The sequence below is a fragment of the Parasteatoda tepidariorum genome, chromosome 6 (genome assembly GCF_982258835.1).
Source record: "Parasteatoda tepidariorum strain Cologne lab strain chromosome 6, Ptep-v5.0, whole genome shotgun sequence".
NCBI lineage: Eukaryota > Metazoa > Arthropoda > Arachnida > Araneae > Theridiidae > Parasteatoda > Parasteatoda tepidariorum.
In genome coordinates this window covers 47,734,481-47,746,070 of record NC_141760.1, presented here as the reverse complement: position 1 = coordinate 47,746,070, position 11,590 = coordinate 47,734,481, and the positions used below count along the sequence as shown (strand labels likewise).

At 26.1% G+C, this 11,590-nt stretch overlaps 1 protein-coding gene across 6 annotated transcripts in view; it reads left to right on the top strand.

The window, feature by feature from the left end:
* Positions 1-11,590, top strand: part of clu (clustered mitochondria protein homolog) — a 41,460-nt gene that overhangs the window by 27,032 nt on the left and 2,838 nt on the right. For 3 of the 6 annotated variants that reach the window (XM_016055686.4, XM_071178701.2, XM_071178702.2), the window contains exons 23-34: positions 192-262; positions 1,133-1,205; positions 1,295-1,456; positions 2,753-2,816; positions 4,330-4,607; positions 5,231-5,422; positions 6,349-6,429; positions 6,531-6,656; positions 6,738-6,823; positions 8,131-8,260; positions 8,357-8,491; positions 9,306-9,379. In XM_016055686.4, the coding sequence (XP_015911172.2) occupies positions 192-262; positions 1,133-1,205; positions 1,295-1,456; positions 2,753-2,816; positions 4,330-4,607; positions 5,231-5,422; positions 6,349-6,429; positions 6,531-6,656; positions 6,738-6,823; positions 8,131-8,260; positions 8,357-8,491; positions 9,306-9,379 (1,472 nt within the window). Of the gene's footprint in view, positions 1-191; positions 263-1,132; positions 1,206-1,294; positions 1,457-2,749; positions 2,817-4,329; positions 4,608-5,230; positions 5,423-6,348; positions 6,430-6,530; positions 6,657-6,737; positions 6,824-8,130; positions 8,261-8,356; positions 8,492-9,305; positions 9,380-11,590 lie in introns of all 6 variants that reach the window. The other 3 variants (XM_016055682.4, XM_016055683.5, XM_016055684.4) reach the window with 1 other exon arrangement.

The following is an 11,590-nucleotide window of genomic DNA, read 5'->3' as shown; positions in this document are numbered from 1 at the left end:
ATATAGACCTTAGAAAAAAGTATGATATTGTTAATAAAGGAATTAAATTTTTTAAGGAAGTTAATCTGTTTAAATATTCTTATAGTTTTTTTTTAATTAGTTTTGATTTGTTCTGCTAGATTTTCCCTATCTCTTTGTTTTATATTCTGCTTTTATAATAAAGTTTTCTTTTAATGAACTTTATTTTCTAGATAAGAGACTGTTTGGATCATTCGACATCTCCCATTGATGGTGTTACACTTACTGAAGCTTTACATGGACGGTAAGATGTTTTAAATAAAGGTCCCTCTTGTTACAGTTTGAATGACTGAAATTTTTTTATTTTAAAATGTTATAGAAGATTCATTTTAATTCCTGGTTTGGATGTGTATATTATGTTTATGATATAAGCATTAAACTAATTAAAAAAAATAAAGGGAGAGGACTTTTACTCTTTAACCGTACATTGTTCATTTAACAGGAGGCTCATATTTTTAGAGCGTGATGGCTCAGGGGATAGAGCGTTTGCCTTCCAATGAGGTGCACCGGGTTCGAATCCCAGCGATTACTGGTGGATACAAATTCTGCATCTGGATGGCACTAGCCACAGTGGTGACTTAGAATATCCTCTGTGGTAGATGAATTAGGGGTTAGTCCCCTTGCAATCAGGCTAACTGTGGGAGGGTTTTGTGGTTTTCCTCCATTTAACGCAAATGCGGGTTAGTTCCATCAAAAAGTACTCCACAAAGGCAAATTCCTCCCAATACTTGATCTTGAAGTTTCCTTGTCTTCTGTATTGGGTTCGAAATTACAAGGCTATGGTGTTTGAACATTAGTAGTCGTAAACCCAAAAAATGAGTCTACTGTTCAACGACAGTTTTAAAAGGAAAATAAAATACCAATAAATATGAGTAATTTGGAATTTACTCTTAATTTAGAAAACAAATGCTTACAAAAGAAAGGACATCAAAAATTTTAAAATTTATCTCTCCTTAAGAAAATAAACATGGTGACAAACTTTGCAATAACCTTTATATGATCTAAAATTGAACTTTTATTTCTTGTATTTAAAAATTACTATTTTTCATGTCTTGTCTTCAATTTTTCTGCTGTATGCTTTTTCCAGAAATTTATATTAATTATAATTTTTTAGAGGAATCAGTATTAGATATTTAGGTAAGCTTGCTGAAATGGTTGCCAAAGCACCTCAACTTCAATACGTTCATGTATGTGTTTTCAAATTTTCTTTATTCATTTAAACAGTCTATATTTAAATATTTCCTGATCTTAATTTCTTCCCTTTTTCTTTACATAGCAAATCATTGTGTTGGAACTCATCACCCGTAGTGCCAAGCATTTGTTTTCACTTTACATTCAAGGAGTAGAAACTATGTTTCTTTCTAATGCCATTAGTCACTTCTTAAATTGCTTTTTATCATCGTGTACATCACTACCTAACCCTGTTTCATCTGATGACGTGAGATATATTTTTATTTTATGTGTGTTGTATTGCATCATCGTTAATTTATTTTAAATTTGTTTTTAAAAATCTATGAATTCATAGTATCTTATTTGGTATAGATCTTTAACTTGTTCTTAAAAAGCTCAGTCTTATAAAATAACATTTATAGCAAATAAAAAAAATATTTTTTTATTACTGTTAAGAGTTGTACAATTATTTATCATTGAATTTAATCATTTTTTTTTAGGTTGAAGAATCTTGCTGAATTTGCACTTTTTACAAAGTTAAATAACTTTTTAAAAGCTTAATCTATTTCTCTATAGATTAAGCATTAAGATAGATATAAGCATTATGCATAATGTAGTATACATAACATAAGTATAAGGTACTATACAAGATATTATACAATCAAGATATGACTATACTATCAAGATAACATACATTGTTTTATGCACTTAAATTGAAGCTTTTTTAATATACATATTTTTTTAATATTTGAGAAAGAGCTTTAAAGAACTTCTTTAAGCCTTATTGTGACATCTGTTTTTAATGTATGCCTTTATAGCCTTAAATGAAGCTTGGGCATAGTCACACTGTCAAGACTTTTAGTATGTGATATATTTTCTACCTTTTGCAATTGATTTTTAATTTTGCTGTCTCCCTGATATCAGTTACTTTTAAATTTTTGAGAGTTATATAAATCACGATTGTGTCTAAATATTTAATATCTGCATATAATGTATAGGAAACACCTTTATCTTATCAGTGCTATGAGTTCATACCATGCATGTTCAAAATAAAAGAATATTTTCAGGATTTATCTTTGTTTTTTTCCCTTTAAAATTTCTAACTTTTAGATTGAGCCAATCGGGAATTCTCTAACCCATGAAATGCAAATTCTTTTTTATTTGTTATTCTCTTTGCTTTCATTTTTACCAAATTGAATTCATTTTTATGTCACTTGCAATGCATTAGGAAGTTATACAATTAATTTCTTAACCAATTGCAATCCTCTCAACCTTCTGGAATGCTTAATTATGCATTATTTAAATTTTGTTATAGCTAAAAATTATTAATTTGAAAAGATATTTTTTATTTATGGATATTATTTCGTATGAGTCTAAAATTTAAATTTTGAAATTAAAAATAAAGCAGTTATGAATTGTGATTTTGTTTTTTTCTTTTTCATGCATGTTATTAAAATTCCATCTTGAGAATAGTGCAACTGAAGCTATTTTTCCTCATTGATATATATATCTAATTTTTTTCTCACAATTTTATTGTTTTGTTAATAAGTTATTTGTTCAGCAGTTGCAAGTAAAGTACAAGAAGAAAGGAAAACGAAAGGGGAAACAGAATCCTTTGCGTTTTGAAGGTAAATATATTCATTTTTGTAGAAAAGATATCTTCAGAAATTCATTTTTTTTTTTTTTTTTTTTTTTTTTTTTTTTTGCAATTTATCAAAACTTCTGTAAAATGAACGAATCTTATGTTAAAATATTTTTAATGTTTTGTTAATAACATTGAAATTAGTTTTCTAATCTGCCAAATTTAATTTATAATCTACTTTATATTATCCCATTCTATACACACACGGTTAAAAATTATTTTAATCTAAACATGGGAGTTAAAAATAATATTTTTTTCAAAAATGAAAATAGAAGTTTTTGCCTGCCATTAGGTTGCTGAAAGTGATTGTAAAACCTAGTAATGAAGGCTCTTAAGTGCCATATTTGAACGAAATTAAGATCTTGAGCAATGATTATTTTTAACTAAACAATTTTAATTTTTCCAAAACTTAAAGAATTGCAGATCTCAGTAGGTGAGGGTGCTAAGTGACTATCTTTGAGTATTTTTGGTGGAGTATGTAAATGTATTTTTTTTAGATGTATTTTATTGCCAAATGTATTTTATTACCAACAGTCTATTTTAGAAAACCTCTGTTTTGGCAAAAAATTAAAAAGTCAAGCATGTTATATGCTGTGATGCATTTATAGATTTTGGGATTTATATATTTTATAGATTAGTAGAAATTTGTTGACAAGGAATAATGGCAAGGAATGTGTTTGAAATTTTTTTTTACCTGTTGTAATGTACTTTTGTACTTAGCCGTTAAAATATCAGAACCAACCTTTAAATTCCTCGTTTCGAAAAGCTTTAAAGTTCTTTTTCTTTAAGTTTTTTAAATAAAAATTCAGCAAGAAATTTGTCTCATAGCTGTGTTGAACTCAATTTTAGTGGTTCGAGGAGGTAACCTTAAAAATTGCTAATTAGTTAGTGCAGATGATATTTTAAAATTACGAAATCAGACTCAAAAACGTACTTTGTCTGAATAAACATATTTTTTTTCTGACTGACCCCAGAGTTGGAAAAAAAACCAACCCATTGAATTTTTTTAGGGTTTTATGTTTTTTTCAAGGTTTAAGTTTGTTATTTTAAACTTAATTAAGTTTTTGATAATTATTTTAAAATTATTTGTAGTCTTGCTGCATCAATAAATACCATTTATTTGAATAATGAAACTAAGCCGTTAATATAACCATGATTATCAACACATTTTATTATCAATGCAATTTACTTTGATGATTTAGTAATATTTTTAGTGGTAGTAATGAAGCTAAAATATCTTTGTAGAATTTATCTATTCTGTTTTAAAAAATATGAAAAACTGCTAAATATTTAACTGAAGATCTAAATTATTTATATCCATTTCCATTGATATCCATTTTTTGCACACACAATTTTTAGGTTTTTTCACTTTGTCACAATCACCCCTGATTTTATCATGCGTTGTTTTCCTCTTTTTGTTTTTAACAAGTTGGCAGCTATGTTTTATGCTTTTTATAAATTACATAATTTCTTATTTAACTAATATTCTATTGTTTTAGATAACAACGAATGGGCTTCACTAACAACTAAAATGTTTTGGACTAATTTAAGCAATGAACTATTATCATACTATGCTTGGGAACTTCCTTACGATTCTATTGATGCCATAGTTGAGAAGTTTCAATTCAGAAAATTAACAATTTTACATTCATTTTGTGTTAAGACTGGTATCCAACTGCTGCTTAGAGAATATAATTTTGACCACAGAAATAAACCTACATTTACAGAAGATGATATTTTGAATATCTTTCCGGTTGTTAAGCACATTAACCCCAGAGTAAGTGTTGATGTCCTTTTGAAAAATGTGGCATTAAATTATAAATTATAGCAGTTTCTATACATTTAAAGTTACTTTCAAAGTTTATTTAAGTTTGTAATTTTCTTCGTATGGAAATTGTATTGCCTTTTGCTACTGTCCTCACTTTTTAATTTATGTTACTACATAATTTATGTGATTTTTAAGTAGAAAAAACTAACCGTACATATATTATTTTCTTACTGTTGTAATTCTTATTAAATATTAACAAAATTATGCATTTAAAATTTCATATCAAAACTTTTATAATTTTGAATCTATTTATAAAACTGCCTGGAGTTATAAAAAAATTGGAAAGAGCCATTTTTAAATTTTGTTAATACAGAGAAAAGATATTGTACTGTATTTGAAACAAAATACCTAAGTTCCCTTAAATAATAATTAAAAAAAAAACTTTATTTTGTGAAATAATTTTTATTAAATAATAAAGTATTATGATTATAGTATTCCGATTATAGTAAAGGAAATTCTTAATTTATTATACAATAGTTAAATTTCATAATTTTTTTCTGGAATAACATGCAAATAATATTATTCATAATTTAAATCTTGTATTTTATGCTTATTTTATTTGTAATTTTTAGGCAACTGATGCATATAACTTTTATACAACGGGTCAAACAAAAATTCAACAAGGCTATTTGAAAGAAGGGTATGAACTTATAACAGAGGCCTTAAATCTACTGAATAACGTGTATGGAGCTTTACATCCTGAAATAGCACAATGTCTTCGAATGTTAGCTAGATTGAATTACATAATGGGTGACCATGCTGAGGTAAGTGCTTTTCTTGTTTAAAAATAAATGTTCTTTACATTTTGCTATAAGCTATTTCCAAGCATATTAGTAAATTATTTGAATGTGAAATGTTTTATCAGAGCCAAGTTTCTGAATAGACACTGTGTATTAATAAAACTCTCCTCTCCCTGAAATTGTTTTAAAAATCCAACTTTAATAAGTCCCCCCCCTCAAATTTTTTAACACCAATCTGATTGGTTCAAAGGCTTGATAACAGTGTGTCACTTAATATTTTTCAATTGTTCATTCTCAGAACTGACTCAAAATGATCTTGGTTACTCTGTTTGAAATTAGGTTATGTTTCAAAAACTTTTTTTCTACATATTTGTTGCAGTAAAAAATAAAGGAAAATTTCACAGAATATCAGCACAATTTGATGGATGTTGTAAATAGCATTGTTTTTTACATTAATTACTATTAACAATAGTTAACCAGAAATTTGCTATTCTTACCACAGATCCAATTTAAACCAAGCTGTCTTAATGAGAAATTATTTATTTGAATTATGAATTCTTTGTCAATTATCAGATTAAATACTAAATCTTGATAAATTGTCACTAATTCTTAAATAAAATACTAGTTCTTTTTATAGTTTTTATATTATAATTTAATGAAATAAAACCAATTATTTTTAATTAAAATAAAATATAAATTATTACTTTAAGAAAAATTGTTTGAAAATGAGTTAAAAATGAAATCTGTTAAAAAACTGGTTAAAAATAAAATCGCTGCACTTTTACTCAGTGCATAAGCACAAATAAGTTATATTTAAAATCCATTATCACTAAAAAGTTTGGTTATATGTTATGAATTGTTTTGAAAAATGTTAAGATTTTGAGTTTTGTTTATACTTGTTCTGACCTAGTTCTATTATTTCTCATTCATAATAATTTTTATTGATATAGGCTATGGCATTCCAGCAAAAAGCTGTACTCATGAGTGAAAGGGTTAATGGAATCGACCATGCATATACAATCTCTGAATACGTATGTTCTTTGGTTTTAAATTTCTCTTAAGCAATGAATATCATTTAAATTTTAAGTACTGGGAAAAATTGAATTTGCATACAATTTACTTATCTTTTTAGACACACCTTGCATTATATTGTTTTGCCAACTCGCAAATAACTACAGCTTTGAAACTCCTATATCGTGCTAGATATTTGAGTTTATTAGTTTGTGGAGAAAATCATCCTGAGATGGCAGTTTTAGACGTAAGTGATAGTTTGCTATTAGAAGTTTATTATTTTTTGGACTAAACTACTTTATTTTATCTATGTTTCCTTACATTTCAGAGTAATATTGGACTAATTTTACATGCAGTTGGTGAATATGATTTATCATTAAGATTCCTAGAAAATGCCTTAAAATTAAATATCAAGTGAGTAATTTCTTATTACTAATTTTCTTGAAATTTAGACTTTGTCTCCTTTTCAATTTTATATGGATTTTAAATGTTTAAATTCTAGTGTTTGAAAAATTTATTCTGTCTAAAATTAGTTTTGATTTTTTGCTTTTTTGAAACTGTATGTACAAATACAATTCTATATGTTAATTTTTTGTAATTGAAGTTACGAGATGTAGATAACTGTTGGCTTTATTAATATTTCATTTTGGATACTATTTAATAAATATTGTCCATAAACTTTCTTAAAAAAATATAATGGCCACTACACTAAAGCTAAATGTTCCTCTCAATTTTGAATTTATAAGCCTTTGTGTTTTTTAAATCTTAAATTTTGTCTATTGAAAATGTCTATCAATGTGCTAAAAATATTGATACTTTAAATATTGTTTATAGCATGCATAACAGTGAAATGCTCTAATGTTAATTTAAATAATTTTTAATAGTACCCTAAAATATGGGAATTTTTTATTTTAAAATCATGTAGAATTGGTGCAGCTATATATGAAAATTGTGTAAGTAATTTGCTGACAAAATGACTACTAAAAACAAACTACATCATCAGGTTAATGCATTATGTATATATATTTTTTTTTTCAAGATTTTAATCAAATAACATTGAAAATAAAGTAAATACACTTTTGTAAAATAATTGTACCATTGAAAGTAAAAATTATAAATTATTTCAAATTATCATAGTGCTGTTTATTTTCAAGGTTTAATAAGGTTTGAAATTTTTTTTGGTTACAGGTAGTTTTTTTTTACAATGACAGTTTTTCAACATTTTTGCCTTTCACAACTCTTAGCCTTAGTCTTTTGTAATTTTAACATTTGCTTAGAACTTAAATCAAAATTGCATCTCAATTTCTTATGATCTGCATATTTTAATAAAACTATGCATTTTTAAATAAATATTTAAAATTGAAAGATTTTTTTTAAAATTTGTTTCATAGGTATTTTTGATCTTAAAGGGCATTGTTAAGGATTTGTTCGATTCATTGAATTGCGGGTTATAGTAGAGATCACAATGTCTGACGCATTTAAACTTATTTATGAATTTATTTCTATGAATATAAAATATTCTGTGACTGTATATATGTGTATATCACTTATAAAATAAATTGAGTTTTTTTTTTTTTTTTTAAGAATTTATTAAAAAATAATATAGCATGTATTTTGTTCTAATAGAAAAATAGACCTAATGAATGTAAAAAGGTTGGATTGCAATGTTTCAAGTGTTAATTTTTTAATGCTTTATTGTTACAAACTTTCAAATTTCATAGCTATTATGGTGGCAAGAGTTTGAAAGTAGCTGTAAGCTATCACTTAGTAGCCAGGACTCAATCTTGCATGGGTGAATTTAGAGGTGCTTTGCAAAATGAAAAGGAAACATATGCTATTTATAAGCAGCAGGTAATGTTCATTTTTATTGATTTAAGCTTATTTTAAATTTTTTATTTGTATTTGCTTAGTTAATCTTGCTTTTATTGAATTTCTTTTATAAAATAGCTTGGAGAAAATCATGAGAAAACAAAGGAAAGTTCTGAATGTTTACGTCATTTAACACAGCAGGCTGTGGTATTACAAAAAAAGATGAATGAAATTTATAAAGGAAACTCTACTGCTATTCTTCCACCTATTCAAGTAAGATAATTCTCTTGCATTATAATAAAGTTCAGATTGGTGTTATCTTTAAACTTTATTTACATTTGCAATTTTTTAAACTTTTTATTTGAGAGTTTCTACAATTTATCTGCATCATATTTTTAAGAATCTGTATTAAAAATTTTGTTTTTATTTTGCAAATAAAAGCTTGATCTGTAAGAAGAATAAAATGGAAATTAATCAAGTACTTCCTTTGTTCAGTTAGCTTGGAAAAATATTTATATATATATATATATATATATATATAATATATATATATATATATATATATATATATATATATATATATATATAAAAATTAAACCTTCCGAAGGTTGAGCACTTAGGTAAAATTGAACTGAAATTACTTTCTTCTTGCATTACTTTCCCTTGGAATTATATAGATTAAACTGGAAGGCGTGTGCAAAAAGTTTGGAAAAAGCATTAATCCTGTTCTGTCATCATGTATAGCAAAATGGGAAAAGTTGCAGCAATATGTTGGAAAAATTAACACCGATTTGTACATTCTCCATTATTAGGGAAATATTATTTATGAACAATGACTTTAAACAGATGAGTTTTCAACATTGTGCTCAAACTTTAAGAGTGACAGTAGTTAATAAATAGCAAGAGGGTTTTGCTATTTGTATTTAAAAAAAAAATAATGTGCCCAATTTCAAAAATTTGGTGAACATTTATCTATACAGATAAACTTTCCAGTTTATGATTACAAAGTGTTTCTACTTTATTAAGACTTTATCAATGTATTTTTTCTAAGTGTTTATGATATTTTATTCCTTGTACTCTTTTCCAGATTCAGCCACCTTCTCTAAGCAGTGTATTAGATATGCTAAATATCATAAATGGAATTTTGTTTGTCCAAATAAGGTAAATGCTATTCTTTATTTAATGATGAAACTTTGAAATTATCTGTTCTGATTAAGTTCTTCTAATAACACCTGCAACAAAGCAGTGAGAGTTGTTGAATATCGTAGCATCTGCAATTTTTTATTTTAGACTTTTTCTTAATTTTTTTTCCTTTTTTATCTAATTCAAAAAATTCTGGGTTGTAGGCTTTTGTTTTACAAGCAAGGGCATTTATTCCATTTTTTATGCATATGGTATAAAATATGGATTAAATTAAAACTACAGAAATTTTTCAGTATAAAATTTTTAACTACCTTACCTGTGCAAAAATTGCTATTAATATGATATATCAATCCCAATAGTTTCAGTCTGATGATGGGTTTGTAGACTATAATTTCTTTTGTTTTCATTCTTGGTATAATCTACAAGTCTTACATTTCATGAAAATTGTGGGTGTTTTGCTATTTTATTTAAAAAGAATCAAGGCATTAGTAAATTTGTTTTCTATTGCTGCCCTTTAAAAATATAAATCTCAGCTTACATGCGCATATTGGTGGTCTACTGGTCCGAGATCACTAAAACTCCCCTTCAACCACTTCAAAATAATAATCTGTAAAAGTAACACAGCTTTGTGTAATCACCAATCCAGGGTTACCACAGGCGACTATTTTCGACCTGAGGCAACCATGGCAACTTTTTTTTGCTTGAAAAGTCTAAAAAAACAACTATTTTCAGGAAAAGGAGACTATTGGGAGACTTTTCTGTGCTCCTAGCAATGTTTTTTTAAGCATCAATTGGGTTGACAACCTGTGGCATATGGTAGCTTCTGAACATAATGAATTTTTTTTTCTCTTTAAAAATAAAAACATTTGGAATTGCTAATTTGAGTCATCACTTTTTAATGCTCTCAATTAGCACAGATTCCATTGTGAATCTATTTTGTTACCCAATCGCCTTTTCAACAGTTATTGCTTCGAAATTCTGCACAATTTTAAAAAACTCAATTTTTAATACATTACACTGCGTGAATTTCGAATTTAAATAATCACTTTTCACAATATATATATATATATATATATATATATATATTTGCTAAATCAATTATTGGTTAAACTGAAATTTTTTGGAAAAAGTATGTTTTTTTAATGAAAAAAAAAATATTTTTGAATGATTTTTTAGTATTTAAAAGTATTTAATTTTGGGCAAATATATACTAATTTTTTTGATATAAAAATTTAATGCTAGAATACTAAGGTTTATATAAAAATTATCATATTTGCCACCAACTTGACTAAATGGATCATGATATATGACAACTAAGCCATTTATTAAAATTTTAGTCTTATTTTTTAATTATTTAGGCAATTTTCATAGTTTTCGGCAACTATTTTCTTGCTTTAGGCTACTAAAAGCAACTATATTGTTAAATTTTTTCTGTGGCAACCCTGCCAATGCGTTATTTGATTGTTCAGCAATTCATTTGTTTAGAATGGTATAAAGATCAAGGTGTACTGGAATAATTTAACGTAGCACTTTTGTAGGCTTAGTTAATTTTATTCATTTTTGAGGTTTATGTTTTTATTTTGAGGTACAAAATGCTATTTCAATGAATTTAAGCACCTTCGAAAAAAATCATTGAATTAAGAAAAGGATATCCTGTATGAGAATAAATAAGTGAAAGTATTTTGAATTCATATATGTATATCGGAGTATATTATAAGTATTTTGGAATAAGTGATTGACAAATTACGAATGACTGGAATTCGATATAGAAAATAACAAAATATATTGCACAGCCTGCATTATTTAATATTGATATTTGTTTTTTTGAATTATTTGGATGATAGCTGCAATTTTGAGCATTTATTATTATTATTTTATACAAGATAAGTGTATTTTTTTATTCAATTATGAAATCAATTTGCTTTAAATAAACAAGTTTTATTCAAAATAGATTAATAAATGTGATTTAATTGTGAAGCATGAAAATGATTTCAAGTGATGTACAAATACACTTACTGTTAAATTTCAAGAGGACCAGGTATATTGTCAGTGGACCAGTATATAATGATGCGAACTGATCTAAAGGACTTGTAACATTTTTGATAATTTTTTTTCCATGCAGTTAAATACTATTTGTTTGTAATCTTTTTGTCTTAAGATATTTTCAAAGTCTAGTATGTAGGATAAAAAATATAGTGGCAGCACCAGAAAAACACCTGTTAAATAAAA